General features: G+C 41.7%; 3 protein-coding genes across 7 annotated transcripts; all 3 read left to right on the top strand.

Moving 5' to 3' along the window:
• The first annotated feature begins 649 nt into the window (after nt 1-649).
• LOC100836679 (putative disease resistance protein RGA1) lies at nt 650-8,834 on the top strand. Of its 3 annotated transcripts, none has more exons than XM_024463192.1 (5): nt 650-1,045; nt 1,821-2,966; nt 3,795-5,009; nt 5,427-5,592; nt 8,166-8,834. In XM_024463192.1, the coding sequence occupies exons 1-5, from the start codon at nt 728-730 to the stop codon at nt 8,345-8,347; spliced, it is 3,027 nt and encodes a 1,008-aa protein (XP_024318960.1). In that variant the 5' UTR covers nt 650-727; the 3' UTR covers nt 8,348-8,834. The 3 variants fall into 3 exon arrangements, with proteins under 3 accessions (XP_024318960.1, XP_024318962.1, XP_024318961.1); XM_024463194.1 differs by having other exon boundaries at nt 651-1,045; nt 8,239-8,834; XM_024463193.1 differs by lacking the exon at nt 8,166-8,834 and adding an exon at nt 6,886-7,200 and having other exon boundaries at nt 651-1,045.
• Nucleotides 8,835-12,762: 3,928 nt separating this feature from the next.
• LOC100824540 lies at nt 12,763-15,587 on the top strand. 3 transcript variants are annotated; one of them, XM_024463196.1, is made up of 5 exons: nt 12,763-13,130; nt 13,257-13,409; nt 13,636-13,758; nt 14,632-14,871; nt 14,970-15,587. In XM_024463196.1, exons 1-5 carry the CDS (start codon nt 13,020-13,022, stop codon nt 15,420-15,422), a joined length of 1,080 nt encoding a protein of 359 aa, XP_024318964.1. In that variant the 5' UTR covers nt 12,763-13,019; the 3' UTR covers nt 15,423-15,587. The 3 variants fall into 3 exon arrangements, with proteins under 3 accessions (XP_024318964.1, XP_024318963.1, XP_003577995.1); XM_024463195.1 differs by having other exon boundaries at nt 12,766-13,130; nt 13,233-13,409; XM_003577947.3 differs by having other exon boundaries at nt 12,773-13,130; nt 13,233-13,409; nt 14,728-14,871; nt 14,970-15,585.
• A 196-nt stretch (nt 15,588-15,783) lies between these two features.
• On the top strand, nt 15,784-17,316 carry LOC100836373 (CASP-like protein 4U1). The gene has a single exon (XM_014902963.2). The coding sequence runs from the start codon at nt 16,093-16,095 to the stop codon at nt 17,140-17,142; it is 1,050 nt and encodes a 349-aa protein (XP_014758449.1). The 5' UTR covers nt 15,784-16,092; the 3' UTR covers nt 17,143-17,316.
• The last annotated feature ends 655 nt before the right edge of the window (nt 17,317-17,971 follow it).

The following is a 17,971-nucleotide window of genomic DNA, read 5'->3' as shown; positions in this document are numbered from 1 at the left end:
TCGATTCATGGATATCTACACATGGATACCCGCCAAATCATGAAGCGGACGGGATATCATATTTGATTCATGGATATCCATGGATACCCGTTATTTATTAAAATAAATAAATTACTAACATGTTGATCCACTACTTGATAAATGTATCTTCATTACTGCATTAAAGTACTCCCTCCGTCCCGAGATAAGTAACGTGGATTTGTACTTCGGGACGGATTGAATACTTCGTAAGTTTATATGGTCTTTCGGTTAATATATATTATAAATCGATGATCGGTTATCCACGTAAGTTTCATCTATTGAGATATTTTGAGCAGCAATATCTTATTTTTTTGATTATTATTATTTTGTTGAACACAAGGTAATATATATATATATATATATATATATATATAGTAAACCAATGAGCTTTCGCATAGTTATGTATATGATATTTTGCCATGTAAACTCCACCACACCTTAAAATTTATCTTGGATCCGCCACAAATTTGAGCCACTTAATATTAAACGGAGGAAGTATATTATATGGATATGGATAACTTATAAATATCCGGATATCAGGTGATATGGACGTGAATATTGTTTTGCATCCACGGATATTTTCGTGAATGGATAGTTGGTGTGACGACGATGGATATGAACATGTACATGGATTTGGTAGATCCGTCCAGATCTGACCCGTTGCCATCCTGATGTGCTCCTGCTCCTCTCCCATCTCTCTCGAGCCATGGTTGGTACCGAGATGCTTGTGGCCGCGGCCGTGAGCCAAGTTGCCCGCAAGATCAGCGAAATCGTCAGCGTCGCGCAGGGTGAGGTAAAGCTGTGCTGCAATTTCAGCGACGATCTGGAGAAAATAAAGGACACACTGGTTTACCTAGAAGATCTGCTGAAAAACGCGGAGAAGAACTCCTTCGGAAGCGACAGGGCGAACCTGCGGCACTGGCTGGCTCAGATTAAGTCCCTGGCTTTCGACATCGAAGACATCGTCGATGATTACTACTCTTCCAAGGAGCAGTTTGAAGGAAGCAGCAGCTATGCTCAGAAGGTAAACGGCCTGTATCAATTTTGTTCTGGTTAAATAACTTGTTGTGTGATCTCAACCAGATTTTAAGAATTAGTATGGCGGAGTACAGAATAGCTATAAATCTGTCTTATTTCAATTATTTTTACCATGAGTTGTAATTTCGCCTAAGAATTTCTGCAATAATTTCAACTGAGTGGTGCTTAAGAGAAACGGAGTAAAATTTTGTTAATCGTGTTTGATAAATATACTTGATTTTTCTATCAAAATTCATAAGATGTCTTAGGTTCCCTCAAAAAAAAGATGTGTTTGTAGGCCAATGAATCTAGATGCATGCGCCAGCAAAATTGGTTGATATATACTTGAAATACTTCCCTTTCTTTTCAAAGCGAGTAGTAGTGCTTCTCTGCTCCGTCAAGAAGTGAAAACACAAAATTTAGAGCATGTTGAAGACCTGATTTGTTGCCACCCACAGTTCGAACGCTAATAAAAGTTTTTTAGGATTTGTGTAAATTAATCTGAGAGTTAACCATCTTTCACTTTTGAAGCACTGGGAAACAAGTTCTTTGTTTCACATGGTAAAATACAGCCCAATTGCTTATCAAGGGTTGCTAATTTGTTACGCAATTACTATTTTAACCCACCATTTTGGATTTTTATTTTGTTGGGGCATGTATACACAAGTATTTCTTCAGCTACCTTTTGCTACTCACACTGTGATCACACTTCTCAAGCTTGCAGATTTTGTTATGACACCAAAGATTTTGATTTTTTGCTAAATTTGCTGGTAAATTTTCAGGGATCATTATTCTGCTCGTTTTCTAATCCAGTGCTTTCGAAAGCTAGCATGGTTTATAAGATGAAATCCAAGAGAGAATTGTTACAGACACGACAACACTTACCTACTCAATATCATTTCATTTCACTTATTAACTCCGTGGTGGATTTTGATGAGAAGCAAACAACATCATACAGAAATAGTGACATCACAATTTTTGGGAGAGGTAGAGACTTGGAAAATCTCATGGACATGATAATGCAGAAAAGCGTCGATGAGCTTTCTATTATTTCCATAGTTGGGCGCGTGGGTCTTGGGAAGACAAGCCTTGCACAACTAGTTTTCAATGATACCAGAACAAAGGCATTCAGATTCAGGATATGGGTTCATGTTTCCATGGGTAATGTTGTCCTTGAAAAAATTGGGAAGGATATAGTTGCACAAACTTCCGTAAGGATTGAGGGAAACATGCAATTACAGTCAATTAAGAATGTTGTTCAAACCATACTTATTAAGTATAAGTGCTTAATAGTATTAGATAGCTTGTGGGGTAAAGATGAAGAAGTGAATGAGCTGAAGCAGATGTTGCTCACAGGTAGACAGACGCAAAGCAAGATCATAGTGACCACCCAAAGCGATAAGGTTGCTGATCTGGTGTCTACACGTCCACCTTACAAGCTTTCTGCATTATCTAAAGATGATTGTTTAAATATATTCTCTCAAAGGGCAATGACAGGTCAAGGTGACCCACTCTTCAGGGAATATGGTGAAGAAATTGTTAAAAGGTGTGATGGCACACCCTTGGTTGCTAATTTTCTTGGATCTGTGGTGAATACTCAACGACAGAGACGTGAGATTTGGCAAGCTGCCAAGGATAAAGAAATGTGGAAGATCGAGGAAGATTATCCTGAAGACAAAATTTCACCACTGTTTCCATCATTCAAGATAATATACTATAATATGCCTCATGACCTAAGATTATGCTTTGCCTATTGTTCAATCTTCCCTAAAGGATCTGTCATAGACAAGAAAAAACTTATTCAGCAGTGGATTGCTCTTGACATGATCGAGTCCAGACATGGAACCTTACCGCTTGATGTAACTGCTGAGAAGTATATTGATGAACTTAAAGCAATATATTTCCTTCAAGTTTTTGAAAAGCATCAAGTAAGTTCTTTGGTTCAATCTATGTTATCACTTGTTTTGTTTTATAATGTTGTGCATGTATTAAATGGTGAAACTGACTATGTGCATAATAGATATTCTCCGGCACTAATCAAATATCTCACAAGGACCATTGTAGTCATGCAGTGTGTATCTTTATTCCTTTTCTTTTTCAAGCTGATCAATAAGTTTTGGGTAAGCTGATTTACTGTGACGGAAAGCTAGCATAGGAGCGTCACGTTACGATAAAAGGGCAGCCCGGTGAGCAGGGTCCGGGGAAGTGGTTGTCATGTTACGATATGATAATTAATTTGGAGATTATGGTATTAATAAGGTTAATTACTGTGATGAACATCTAAAACAAGCAATATTAAGGACGCAATATAATGTTTAAGCTACATCGTAAATATCAGTGAGCAAATAGGACAAAAAAGAACTAAATCTGCGACAAGTAATTCCGGCCGGAAGAAGTATCAAATACTTGTTACAACGAACCTCATGACGATATAGATGAAACAATAATTTGGCATCAATCTCATAACTGCCAACTTGTGATATAATATCTGCAGCAAACTTTCATGGTATCAATATATTTGAGTAAACTCTTACAAGCATGTGTAAACTTCTGTTTGTTCAAGAAGTTGATTTTCCATATTCATTTTTTGCTAACATCAACTAAAATGTGACCAAACTAGCGCATTACTAAACTATGCCCAGAAATAATATTTCATGATAAGGTGGGAATTTGTATATTTTGGTTCCAGTAAGTTAACTATTTTTATTGGCGAACTTTAGGGGATTTAAGTAGTAGACTAATCACCTCCTCTACAGATTACTGCAGAAATATCCAATGCTTCGGAGGAAATGCTCTTCTTGAATAATTTCGCACATGATCTTGCTAGGTCAGTTGCTGGTGAAGATATCCTTGTGATTTTGGATGCAGATAATGAACGCAATAACAGATATTGTGACTGCCGCTATGCACATGTGTCTACCTCTAGCTTACAGTCAATAGATAGCAAGGCTTGGCCTTCCAAGGCAAGGTCACTGATTTTCAAGACTAGTGACACAGAATTGGAGCATGTCAGCGAAGTTCTTTCAGTGAACAAGTATTTGCGTGTTCTGGATCTCAGTGAATGTTCTGTCAATGAGATACCTGCTGCTATTTTTCAGCTGAAACAACTGCGGTATCTTGATGCTTCGACTTTGTCTATTGCAACACTCCCTCCTCAAGTTGGTAGCTTTAATAAGCTACAAACATTGGATCTTTCAGAAACTGAACTTATGGAGTTGCCATCCTTCCTTAGTAACTTAAAGGGGCTGAATTATTTGAATCTCCAAGGTTGCCGGAAACTTCAGGAATTGAATAGCCTTGATCTGCTGCATGAATTACATTACCTAAACTTGTCATGCTGCCCTGAAGTTAGAAGCTTCCCTGAATCTGTTGAAAACCTCACCAAACTTCGTTTCTTGAACCTGTCGCAGTGTTCTAAGTTTCCAACATTACCTAACAGATTATTGCAATCATTTGCTAGCCTTTGTTCTCTTGTGGATCTGAACTTGAGTGGCTTCGAGTTCCAAATGCTGCCAGAGTTTTTTGGCAACATTTGTTCACTTCAGTACTTGAATCTGTCAAAATGTTCTAAACTTGAGGAACTCCCCCAATCATTTGGCCAGCTTGCATATTTGAAAGCCCTAAATCTTTCATCTTGTCCTGATCTTAAAATTCTTGGTTCCTTCGAATGCCTTACTTCTCTTCAAATATTGAATCTCTCAAACTGCCATAGTCTTCAATACTTGCCACTGTGTCTACAAAGCATCAAAAATCTTGACATTTCGGGGTGCCAGGATTGTATAGTACAATCCTGTTCTCGAAGCTCCAGAAGTTCCCCATCTCAGCAACTTTCAGAGCAAGCTGAGCAAGTCAGATTAAGTAATGATATCTTCGAGATCATTCATGAGGATACTGCGATTGGAGATCTGAAAGGAAAGACGAAATTGGCATTTGCTTCCCTCTTGGATGAAGAGCCTGAAGTTATTACTAAGGTGCACTCATTGTTATGTATGTTTCCTAGAGTAAAACTAACAAGCATCTACTCTTCCCTTCCAGTTTTTTGTCAACGCTTGCTTTAGTTTTGCTGGATCGGGTTCCTGCTGATATAGAAAATTATTTTGCAAATTTTGACCACTAGTGGCACCACTAGTGTCACTAGCTCCTAAGTGCTAAAAAACTGATAACTCTGCAGTTGTACTTAGATTAAAACTTGCTTTGTTTACTGAACTAATCTAATCAGCATGCATTACAATCCTTTTTCAATAGTTCACTAAATAGCTTGGAGAAAATATTCAGAGGTCTGCATGTTACATATCCAAATGGGACACACCTTATCAACTAGGTTTATTTTCCGTAAGAATGTGATAATTGCATTCTAATTATTTCAGTGTCTGTATTTCTTGCTGTAGCCAAATGAAACTGGAGATATGGTACCACTGGTTCCAGGACATCAGTTCCTGTTGTCTTCATCTCGTTCTTATTCCTTGGCATCGAGCTCAAGTGCACCATTGGCATCTGTCTCCTCTTCAGATGTCTCAAAGATGGAGCATCCAATATCTCGTGGAGAGACAACAGGTATGATACTAAATAATTTTGTTTGCAATTTAAAACATCTGAATGAGAGTTTCAAAGTTTTAATTTTAAAAAAATAAATCCACTTTTGAACTCTGTACTCCATGGAAAGTTCATTTTTCAACCTGTACTCGGTGACAAGTTCATTCTTAATTCAATTAGCTAAATACCCGCGCGTTGCTACGGATAAAACAAATTAGACTCCTAGCTGAAAATAAAATAGATTAAAATACACTGTTATATATTAGTGACACTTGCTAGTAATTTTATATCAATTTTGATGAAAAACATCATACTATCTTAGTTATTTAATAGATTCAATTGTTTTGTCAGAAGGAGGTAAGATGTTTTTTACAATAGAAGCAGACAGTGAGGTGACGGACCAATTGTCTCTTTTATAACACTAAAGACTAAGAGCAAGAGCAATGTAAGGCCAGGCTAGGCAAAATGTTAGAACCGGGTCTATAAAAACGAAAACTGCTGCAGTGTTCAAGATTTCTTCGCTACTCTTGTGGGACCCACAGGTTACAATTTTTTAGTCTTAGTTCACTTTCCCCAATTCTCCTGGCCGCTCGCTGCCCTCCTTTCTTCCTCGTCTTCTCTTCTCCAATCTCCTCCTCCAACCACCGCAGGCCTCTTCCTCCTCCCAACAGCCACCTCCACGCTCCACCTCACCCTCACGCTCCATCGCGAATCCCTGATCTTCCGCTGCTGCTTTTGCTCGAATCCCTGATCTCCCGCTGCTGCTTCTCCTCTAATCCCTGGTCTCCTCCTCGAATCCCAGAGCATGGCAGCGGCGGCGGCTCCTCCGGCGGCGAGGAGATGCGATGGGGCGGCCGGACAGCGAGCAGACGACGCGCAGCAGCGGGGCGAGGAGGTGAGGTACTGCGCTCGGGTGGGACCCCGCGAGGTCAACCATTCGCTAGAGTCGGGGCAAGTTCTTGCGCCGAGTCTAAGAAAAAATCCTTAGCACCTCACTGCTCCAAGGTTTAGATCCGGGTATAAAACTTCTTAGCACCAGTATAGCACCAAGTTTGACCAACATTGCACTTGCTCTAAAGATATTGAACTATCGAAACAGTCCACTTACTTTCCTTTTGAGACGAAACAGTCCACTTTCTAGCCGCAGGGGGGTTGACAAGTGCTTTTGGGTGACGTGTCCACCACGTCACTGACATGTCATGAAATTCTGCTTCTTTGATCCGTTTCTACTGTTTATTTCATTTCAAGCAGCATGAGAGTTTTTCATCTGAATGGTGGGGTTTGTTTAGGTTTGTTTGTTCTTGTACATCGCAGCGACAAGCCAGTACGTGGAGGATACGGTGGTGCATCCACTTCACCCAAAAGGCCAAAAAAACTTGTAAATCCACCCAAAAGCGGACTGTTTCAATTGTCAAAGGTTGAAAAGTGTAATCCTGCCAAAGTTTAGGGTTCAAAAGGCATTTTTCTTAATTTCAAAGACTATATAAAACAAAAAATACATGTTTACTTTGCACTATTTTGAAGGTACAATCAGGCTGAAGATGTTTATTATGTTATCTTTGTAAAAAAAAAAGGTATGGTGGACCAAAGGGAGTATCATATTAGGGCTTAGAGCCAAAAATTACTACCATAGAAAATGAAGAAGCTAGAACCAATATAGTTATAACAGATTGATGTCAATTAAATTGAGTACATAATACTAATTAACTAAACATTTTTGCCTATGCGTGAGCATTGATAGGTACCCAATCAAATGAGAAATGGCAAGAACCTCAGGGCTTCATAAATGATAGCACCGAAGATAGCATACCCTCGTTGGACACTATGGTTCATCTGCGTGAAGCAGTAAAAGGCAGCAATGGCAGCCACGTAACTGCATGCAATGGAGCATGTTAGTGCGACTTACAATGTGATGGCACATACCAGGGGGGTTGTAGTCATAGAGCAATCCAACTGAGTGGAGGTTCATGAAGTTGAAGCGCATACACCGCCATATAAGTGAAAGGAGTTGTTGATTTTAACAGGCTCAACATTCACTGTTTGCCTCACCTCTCTGATAATTCTCTCTCTGAATGGTGGTTTGATGAAGCCCGGCGCTGCTCTTCCAGCTTACTTCGTGAGCGACTTGGTACCATTGTCATGCTTGGATGGTGGCACATCTGGCTCGAGGCGCAATCAGAGGGTTTTCCATTCCAAATCCCTCTCTGTCCGCAAGCTTTGTGAGCTAGCGCTCGATGAGCTTATGGCCTGGAAGTTTTCAGGATGCAAGTTGGCTGTCTCAGATGATTGAGAATTGTTGATTTCATAGGGTTCGCCCCCCCCCCCCCCCCTGTTCTTCCTACTTTATAGCTGCCCCCCCCCCCCCCCTTTTTTGTAATTAACTCTGTTTAATTTGTTCTTTCGTCTTAATTAATGAAAAGTAGCGCTGCTGTTCGTAAAAAAAAAAAACTTGGCTGCAGTGTGGGAGGGAAACCTCTCCTTAAGGTATCCATGCATGATGTGGAATTATTTATGGTCGCCCCTTAGTGCCGTGGTTTTGGCTTCTCAGATTGGTTTGTTTTTTCTATGGTTGTGAACGATGTGATTTGCCACAGATCAAGCACTTGGGAGGGCTGCTGCTCTTGCTCTGCTTATATTGTGTACCTGCTTGGTGAGGTGTTGTTTCAGGCTCCTCGGATTCTTCCGGGCACTTGCAAGGTTTGTAAGCAGGATTGGACATCAAGCGGTTGCTTGGCCGCGCTGCTCGCTCACTCGCTGGGTATCCGTAACGACTTGATCTGGCACTGTTGCTTGAGCTCTGCCCACCCAACTCATGGAACAGCAGGCGGTTCGTGGCCAATTCTCCTCGCTGTCATTGGATTTGTTCATCTATTTTATTGAGACAATGACGGCATTTTATTGATTAAAGCATATCAGTCGATGGAACAGAGCATCTCCCCCGGCTACAATCTGGAGTGACAGAATGATACAGTGCAGTGCTGATAGAAAGCTCAAAAGAACGAGCTAAAGTATGTCCCGCTACATTAGACAAATGACTAGCATGGATAAAGGAACAGTCGATGAATTCAGTCGCAGCCTCTCTTGATGTCAAGAACCAGAAGGCCAACTTTCTAATGATCTCGAACTGGCTCACACTACATCACGGGACATATTTAAAGGCACTGTAAAGTGACGGGAGAAATTCTAAAAGTGTCTCGGAAGAATCTTTTTAAGGCTTGTGATTTAACGAAACATTTAGTAAATTATAAAATTTTCTAAAGCTAGTCAATGTTTCAATTGGGCTAGTCGGTTTTACTAGGTATTCTTAGATCAGTAGCTTTTTTTTACTATCTAGCTGTCTCTATTTCATAATTACTCACGTGTTAAAATATAAGTGGATTGTCCTCCCTTTCTTTATATAGGTTTGACGTTTTGGGTGAACTGGTTCGGCGTTAAACTCTTCCGGAATTGCTAGGTCTCAGAATTTCTCAGTCGGCGTGCTGACCATTGGATTATTTATTCTGCTATTTCTTCTTCACATACAGGCCAAGCCAACAGTGGCAACAAGTGAGAATTATTCTTGGACCACATACGGTACTTGGATGGTCTTTGTTCTGTTTTTCATCCTCGGTGTCCATTGGTCTTTAGGGCTGGTGGATTTTTTTTTCTTTTTAGTCATTGGGATTGGTTATATAATTGGCAAGTACATATTTTTGTCTACATTTTTTTTCTTTTTAGTTGGTCGATACCAGTTTTGGTTTTGTATTTAACATCACTAGCGAGTGCTACTAGTTTTTTCTGTCGTTCTTTTTTTTTGCAACATCATGTAATGAGAAAAATTACGGATGCAACTGACGCAACTGAAAAATTACAATGGCAATACCATGCAATAAGAAAATTACAGGTGCAACTAGAAAGTGAACTGAGCCTAGCTCAATAATTCAGGTTCAAGTCCTAGACTTGACATGGATGCTCACATTTTTTGGATTTATTCCGGAATTTAACCTGCATTATTCTTTCAGTAGTAGGTGATGTAGTCAATAACGAGGTGTCTGCGGTGATTTCGTCAAAAACAGGTGCAAGTGTCGCGAGAAGCAATCGTGGTGTCTTTTTATTAGCGGGCGTCTCTAATCATACGAACAAAAGCCTATAGTCAGGCCAGTCCAAAGGCCCTAATCCTAGTCATACGATAAGAACCTGCATCAAGGAGATCGATTAGGGACTTTAAGGGATCGATCGGGGGACTTTGGCACACATGCTTGTCGACTGAGCTGTAGATGGACCCATATATAATTTGTAAACTTTTTTTTGTTGCGCGCCTTAACTATTTGTAACTTTGATTAGGTAGTTTAAGTAGTATATTTTGTGAGTTTTTGCACATATTTTGGTTGCTGTTGAGAAATTGCACATTCTGTTAGCTAAAATTGCACATAAAATTTTTGTGTGCAATTTTTTGGTTTGGAAATCTCCAACTTTTTGTAATATTCAGTTATTTATTTTCTGGTTATTTTGTCTTTTGAGGGGATAATGAAATTCAAATAAACCAACATTTTTTACACATGAAGATTTACTAGTGGGCCGTGGGCTATAGGAATTTTCTTTGTTGTACATTACTGCAAACCATAAACTCTTTAAAAACGAGCCTTTCATGGCACTCCAAAATCTATAGGCTGGATAGGTCTAAACAACATAAGAGATACTAGATATTTACTAGTGTGTGAGACGCTAGCATAGCGATTAGCTGAAACAAGACCAGCCAGCTGCAACGAACACAATAAATTGATAGAACGGCTGGGTCGACATATTTCTCAGTCGACTGAGCTCTAGTCACTCCCGAACTCTTCATATTCGAGACCCTGCTGGTTGCATTTAAATTGCAGCCCACTTCCGGTCCACATTTAGGAACTCTTCATGGTTTGTGAAAAGAAGCACCGAACAAGTTGATACTATATCGTAACATATTAAGGGCCTCTTTGATTTGCAGGATTTCAAAATATAGGAATAGGAAAAACGTAGAATTTGAATGTCATGGCATGTTGAATCTTATGAAAACTCAAAATACAAGAATGTGTAATAGAAGTTGTTTGATTGCACCACAAATGCAGCACTTGCTTAAAGGATTATATGCTGCTCATAGTTGTCATAGAGGCAAAGGAAATTGTCCATGAGGTTGGATTTCATGGAAATTTTTCTTTGGAATTGCATGCAAACGTAGTCCATAGGAAATATTCATATGGTTTCAAATCCTGCAAATAATACGAACTATAAAGAAAAAAATCTTAGGAATAGCTCTCCAAATTTCATATGAAATTCCTTTGAATCAAAGAGGTCCTAATCGTCCACTAGATCATGTTATGTTGGTAACATACAAACAACATTGGTTTACCACTAATAACAGTAATCATGTTAGAGTGTACAGAAGTGCAAATGTTTCAAAGTCTTGAAAGGTAGTGTCACCAGATTAGGGGCTATTTGATTCAAAATATTTTTATAAATTTTTGGACGATTTCAATTCTTAGGCGGCATTGAGCTGCATGAGCTAGTCATCTCAACCAAAAGTCCAAACTAATGGAAAGAAACTAAACAATTTATTTCAACACTCATCCTACGTCTTTTCCATTTGGCTTATTATGACGCTTGTTTGGGAAGCCACAAATATTATTTTTTAATGATGCATTACTCCAGAGCTCGTATACCATATTGAATTGTATGCACTAGCCATCAACTAAAGTCTGAACTGATTTGAACCCCGAGAGCTTTGATGTCATATTCAACTATATGCATTAGACATTCAACTAAAAGTCGGAGCTGATGAAAAGAGACTGGACAAGTTATTTCAACAGTTTGATTCGTAGGATTACAATTGTTTAGAAAAAGGTTCTAAGAATTTTATTGCACTACCACAAATACGTAATATTGATAAATATTAGGTACGTTAATATTCAGATTATTTCGATTAATATACGATATTAGATTATTTAAATATTTCAGTATTATGATCTTCTTTTGCAGGATGTTTTAAGGCTGGTGAGGCCAACAAAGCTACCGACGGTTTGTTCCTATTCAGTACTTACCGTATTTTTCACTATATTGTTTCACGAGTAGCTTGGTTTATTTCCCTAGGGATTCTTAGTCAGGTTTATATGGGTGATTTCTCATCGTCTTCCCAGGCAGTTCCACCCGAAGGGAACATTTCTCTACGGTCACAAGGTTCTCATTCAAACGTCTTATGCACGCCTTACAGAGAACTACCCGCCGAGGTTTCTCCTATGGAATCCCTAGCATAAGCACCCACCCGTATAAACACGCTAACAAGACAGAGGAAAATGCTAAACTACTTCATTCAAAAATATAGTATACATACGGTTTTCCTTTCGGAAACCCCCGAAAGGTTTATACAAAGATAAAGTAATTACCTTACTACCTTCCCGTCCTTATGTTACACTGACTTGTTTATGGTTTTATTACAGTGGGGACTACCACATCACCACCACCACCACCACTACTGCCACTACCACTAACACTACTACGACGACTACCACTACTATAGTTTGCTCGCTAGCTGCTCTAACTCTTTGCTATCGGTGGCTTGTGTTGCTCTGGAAAGTTGTGTGTCCTCCATCGTAGTGAGATGGCTCCTTATATAGGCAAGAGGACTGGCTCTAATAGTGCTCACATGAATTATTTACATTTCTTTTCTTCTTGGTCATGATGCACCTCCTTTATAGGTCCTAGCTATTATGTATAGCCTCTTGAGTGCATGCATGCATGAAGAAGATAGGGGTCTTTTGGTTGCCACTTCCATCTTTGGTCGCATTCGAACGTGGCATTCTTCATCATGTGAGTGTTATTGTACTTCAATGATGACGTGTACGACACACTGCAACCTTCTTTTCTGCTTACTTAGTTATTCTTCTGCATCCCACCCCACAAATCATAGGATCTCATGCATTTGTGATCTTGCATGCTGATGATTGGTCTTACATAATTAAGAAATGCTAATGATGGGTCTTATATAATTAAGATTTAATATTATTCATAAATCTTATTTATTTAATTATCGATTGTTTTTATTTATTTTTCAGTTCTCAGTCATATTCATATTCAAATTCTATCAAATTCGGGTATAGGTTTATATGTTTACATCTGCTCCAATCTCTTTACGAGCGTGACATTACAATCACGTGATTTTTCTATTTCCGCGTCTTTCCTTGGAATCAAACAGCCCTGTATTCGCGTGGTCTACCTCGTGCTCCGCTTGGTGTCTTGGTCAGTTGGTCTACCCCCGGTTTCCTCCCATCCCAATCCCAAATCACTATTGAAGATTACCGAAGCGGCTGGTTTCCCTCCCTCCAGCTCCAGATTCCGGAGCCAATCGCCACCCCACCCAAGCTCCAGCCGTTCCATTTCCTCCGCGGTTAGATCTTGTTCCCCGGTAATAGGTGTCCGCCCTGTTTTGTTTTTTCTTCATGGGAAGCAGTAATCAGGAACCGGGGGTGAGCCTCCGGACGGATGGCTGGCTGCCGAAGCCTGTCGATAGCCTCATGCAGATCCCGGATAAGATTCAGAGCTCTCTCAAGGTTTGGTTGCTTTTCTTGACCAGTTAAATAGTTTCTTTTGTTCTCCCTGAGGTCGAAATTGGTTGCGCGTATATAAATTGGCCTTTTTGGATCTTGTAATAGCTGCATTTTGGGCGTTTCTTGAAGATGGGCGGTGTTGGTGGTATCAAGGCTCAAATGCCATCAGAGAAGGTGAGGGGATCATGCAGTACTGCTGCTACTGCGGGGATTTGCTTGGAGAGGCAACTCCAGGCTTGGAGGGATGATTCTAGCTGGACTGATCAGCCTCCAGAAATCAAGGTACTATTTTGTAAGGAGTTATGAACTTGTGATAGAAAGACTGCATGCCTTAATTGGAGATGGTCTGCCCTATATTATTATCTAAAAGTAAATCGTGTTCGAATATTCGAAGACAGAACCTTCTTATTCTCAGTTTGATGCTCCAGTACGTCATAATAATGTCAAGTCTAGATGTTGAATTATTCTGGTATCCTAACCTTGCATTGCTAAATCTTTAAAATTACAGGTGACTGTGCCACAAGGTTCTCTTTGCAATCTTAATCTGAGATTTAAGGCAGGACTACCACCGGACGCAGTTTACAACATCATAATTGATCCGGAGAACAGAAGAGTGTTTAAAAATATCAAGGTGTGTACTCGCAGTTCTCTGACTCATTCAGAATGACCCAGCTGGAATAGTTGTGAATATTATGAGAACTATTTCATACTTTAACTCTGTTCAATTGTTCTCCACTGTGGATACCATGAAAATTTCCTACCAATTGGAGTAAAGTTTCCATGAGTAATATAAACTTGCCTTTTTTTCCTGAGAAAACGCAAAAGCTTTGCGGCTCGACTCATTGGTAGAAAAGTCATTCACAAGCCTACGAGTAGGCCAATTAAGTTGTGTTTCACTTCAAGAATTTCAATTGTTTTTCTAGTTATAAGAAGTCACTCGGCCAATGTTTCTTGTATGACATTGAGCAGAGAAAAATAGTTTTCTGATATAAACACTTTTGTAACTTAGTTTTTATTATACGTTTTAGAGGTCCATTAACTACCCAAGAGCTGATTTAAGCGGTTGGCCCTAATAGTTGTAAAAATGTAGTGTAAACGTACCCCTAGGTCTATTGTATGTTGAATGACAGAATTTGATAGTCAATGTTTCTTGCAGAACTAGCACAATACCCGTGCATTCCTATGTATACTTGCTTATAGAGAATGGTTTACTACAGGAACTGGTGTACTATCATCTATTATGTTTTAGATCATATAATCCATATTTCATCGCAAAAAAGAATGATTTATGCCAAGTCAACAAGTGCCGCAGTCTGAAGTTGATGGACCAGAAATGAGTCTTTTATAGGAGTAAAGAGAAAGTAATGTTGTGTGTTTGTTTACAGATTATTCGGAATACCTATGTCTGTATCCTTGAGTAGAGTAGGACAGAAAACATGAGGTTTTTCTGCAGTATATATGTTATTGATTCTTAAAGGTTTCCAAATTTGGTTAATTTTACCAGCTAACAATCCAAGGAATTGCTCTGAAGAAGAAAATAAGTCTGTTGCCCTACCCAAGAGCAAGAAACTCATGCACAAGATATTATTCTGCTTTTCAGGAAGTGGTATCGCGGAAAGTTTTGTTGGATGAAGGACTAAGGCAGGTAGTTGAAGTGGAGCAGGCAGCGATATGGAAATTCCTCTGGTGGTCCGGCATCTTGTCAGTCCATGTTTTTGTTGACCAAAACAGAAAAGATCACACTGTAAAAACTTGAAACTTCTCCAAAAGGCTTTGGAGCAAAATGCGATATGCATGGCCTGATATCAAGATACGTGATTTCGTGCTTAAAACATTTTGCAGGTGAAGTTCAAACAAGGCCGAAGTGGTTTTATGAAGAAGTTTGAGGGTTCCTGGAAAATAGAACCCCTATTTGTTGACAAGGAAGCATGCCTTCCTCTTGATCCACCTACTCTAGAAGAGTATGATTCTTGTACTGTGGGCAGAGGACGAGTTGGATCTGTCATTACCTTGGATCAGCTTATTGAGCCTGCTCTCTTACCCCCACAACCCATTGCATGGTATGTGAGAGGGATCACCGCACGGACGACTGAGATGCTGGTCAATGACCTGATAGCTGAAACTGGTCGGCTGCGAGGCCTGGCAAAAAATGCAGATGAGAAGCAGCATATTGAAGAAAACAGCAATGTTAATAAATGCCTCCTTACGGGAGGCTGTGGCGATGTTAAGGAAAGATGGCGACAGAGAAGAAAAATTGGACGACATGGAAGTTCCCTTAGACCGACGAGACAATAAATGCAAGATAGACTATTAAGTTTGATCGGCTTAGGCTGGACCCAGTTGTACAGCCTAGTGTATGTTGCAGTTGTGTTGTGATGGTGTAGAATTCCTTGAAAGAATTGACGATGATTTGTCTGAGATGACCAACGCCATAATGTTTACCATTTTGTCATTGTTTGACACGGGGTTATGGATGAACATGTATAAAATAGCTGCTGAAGGGTGTATAACTGTACTAATGATAAGAACAAAATTCTACTTCTGGGAGAAGCTATCCTCCCTGAAACCAGAGGCCGGGGGAATTCCCCCCTTTTCGGGAAAAAAAATACTCCCTGAAACTGCCCTCTACAACTTGACAATCTTTTTTAGGCAAACAAATTTATAACGTTGTTGTGTGATAATGTGAAATCAATGACGTGAACTGAAGTTTCATGAAAACTGAAGCTGACCAAGTTGAACCAGATGCCAATCTCTGCAGCTGACCCAAACTTCCGGAAGAGGTGGTAAGCAACCCGTTCATCAAAATCCAGCCTTTCTCCAAAGCTGCAAGCCAAGAAAAGCCTCTAATTCCTTGCTTTTCTCCCCAAGCTCAAGGCAACACCACCACCTATGAAACTACCACCCTAGGCTCGGCTGACTAAATGCTAGCCCGACCTTTTGCCGACCGATCGACCCATCGGCAGCCATGTCCGGCCAACCACGCTCGCCGTCGATCCCGCCGCCGCAGCCGCAGCCATTCCGCTTCTGGCTTCCTTACAGAAGCCATGCCACGTCGTCACCGCGGCCGCCATTAATGCCAGCCTCGCGTCGACCGCAGCCACCACCCGGTTCACCCCCACCAACACCGGCGGAGCCTGCGCCGCCACGCGCCGTGGAGGAGGAAGATATCCCCATCCAAGCCGACTCGTCGGACGAATCGGACACGATCGCCGTGGAAGCCTTGGACGCGCTGCGGCTGCGAGGAGCCAGGCAGGCCGTGGCTGACCTGGAGCTCACGCTCTCGAGGTCACGGCCGCCGCCCAATGGGCAAGAGCAGGGCACGAGCAGGGAGCGTGCGAACGACGACGGCGCCAAGATCGCCATCTCCGGCTTCCCGAGGGCGCGCCTCTTCGATGGCGCCCGCGCGCCGTACCGGCGGGAGATCGAGGACGGGCTCAAGAGCCTCGCTGCAGGCCGCGATACCCCCGCGCCGCCGGATAACCAGGGGTACCGCGTCATCACGCTGGCCGGCCACAACGTCGGCGCGAGCATGGTCCTCGGCTCCGGCTCCGGCAGCGCGCCACTGCCCGAGGGGCCCGCGTCGGCGGTCGCCACGAACGTGAACAGCAACGTGCAGGGCGTGAACAACTCGACGATGGAGGGGAGCTCGTGCAGCTCCGGCGACCCCGGCGTGCGCGTCGACGTCGTCAAGAAGGCGCGCGACGACGAGACTGGAGTGACGGCGCCGCCGGGCAAGGTGGAGGGTAAGGAGAGGCCGGATCAGGAGGAGCCGGCGAGAACGATGATGCCGCCGCAAGAGAAGAGCAGGGCGGGGAGTGGTGGAGGAGGCGCGGAGGCGGCCAGGCCGCCGACGAGGACGAGGCGGTGCCTACGCGCGCTGCTGATGGAGACGCGGAAGCCCAGGCCGCCGACCGCCTGCCGGTTCCAGTGCGTGGCGGAACACGCGTCGCCGGCGGCGGCGAGCGACGGCGGGGGTAAGCGCGCGGAGGAAGGCGCGGGAGAGAGCACGAGGTGAAGTTGAAGAGCGTGTGGGAATCGGAAGTGCATCGTGTCTAATCGTTTTTGTGCAAAAATACGAAATCCAAATGATATACACTGTATACGAGAAGGCTCTCTCCTATCTGACACCCAAATGATATACGCGAAGGCCCTCTTCTCTCTAACACTGAAATCACTGTCACATGTGAACCATGGTAGTTTGGTTCTTCGTGGTTAAACTAGGATTACACAGTTGTCATGTGAAGTACTCGGCATGGCTACACGGATAACATTTATCGATCAAAAGGCAAGACACATATGGTTAAACTAAATGTGATCCGTGTCTTGCTAAGTCCAGGGGCAATTTGAGGCGTGTGGAAGACACATATGGTGACTTAATAGACGTGTGGAAGAAGACGGATCGCATTTAGTCCTGAGCCAAACCGTATCTATGCAATCCCTGTGTAATAGTGAAACTATGTAATTTGCTGTTGATTGTTACGTCTTATTCCACACGCTTATGAAACTGTGTGGAAGAAGACGTACCAATCAACAACAAGACACATATGGTGACTTACTTTAAAATTTGTAGGCTCGAAGGTGCTCATAGGATTAGTGTTCGTGTGTGTTTGGGAGTGATTGCATTTGTACAGTGTTGGTTAAAAAATAATTAGTAAGGTTGTGAGAAGGGCAAGACTTCCGTATCTCATGGCATCTAGCCATTTAGGGCCTCTTTGATTCGGATGATGCAAAATCATCGGAATAGGAAAAACACGGGATTACCATGTCATGCACATTTTAATCATATAGGATTGTGTTGATATTTCAAATCTGTTTGACTCAACCATACGAGAAACAAAGGAATT

The sequence above is a fragment of the Brachypodium distachyon genome, chromosome 4, assembly GCF_000005505.3.
Source record: "Brachypodium distachyon strain Bd21 chromosome 4, Brachypodium_distachyon_v3.0, whole genome shotgun sequence".
Classification (NCBI taxonomy): domain Eukaryota; kingdom Viridiplantae; phylum Streptophyta; class Magnoliopsida; order Poales; family Poaceae; genus Brachypodium; species Brachypodium distachyon.
Note: the sequence above shows the minus strand (reverse complement) of the source record. Positions and strands in the feature narration are given on the sequence as shown.

Coding starts and splice junctions, on each gene's coding strand:
- LOC100836373 (XM_014902963.2), top strand. CDS start 16,093: ATGTCCGGCCAACCACGCTCGCCGTCGATCCCGCCGCCGCAGCCGCAG.
- LOC100824540 (XM_024463195.1), top strand. CDS start 13,020: ATGGGAAGCAGTAATCAGGAACCGGGGGTGAGCCTCCGGACGGATGGC. Junction 13,131..13,232: donor AGATTCAGAGCTCTCTCAAG/GTTTGGTTGCTT, acceptor ATCTTGTAATAG/CTGCATTTTGGGCGTTTCTT. Junction 13,759..14,631: donor GAGTGTTTAAAAATATCAAG/GTGTGTACTCGC, acceptor TAATTTTACCAG/CTAACAATCCAAGGAATTGC.
- LOC100836679 (XM_024463192.1), top strand. CDS start 728: ATGGTTGGTACCGAGATGCTTGTGGCCGCGGCCGTGAGCCAAGTTGCC. Junction 2,967..3,794: donor AAGTTTTTGAAAAGCATCAA/GTAAGTTCTTTG, acceptor CCTCCTCTACAG/ATTACTGCAGAAATATCCAA. Junction 5,593..8,165: donor ATCTCGTGGAGAGACAACAG/GTATGATACTAA, acceptor GATTTGCCACAG/ATCAAGCACTTGGGAGGGCT.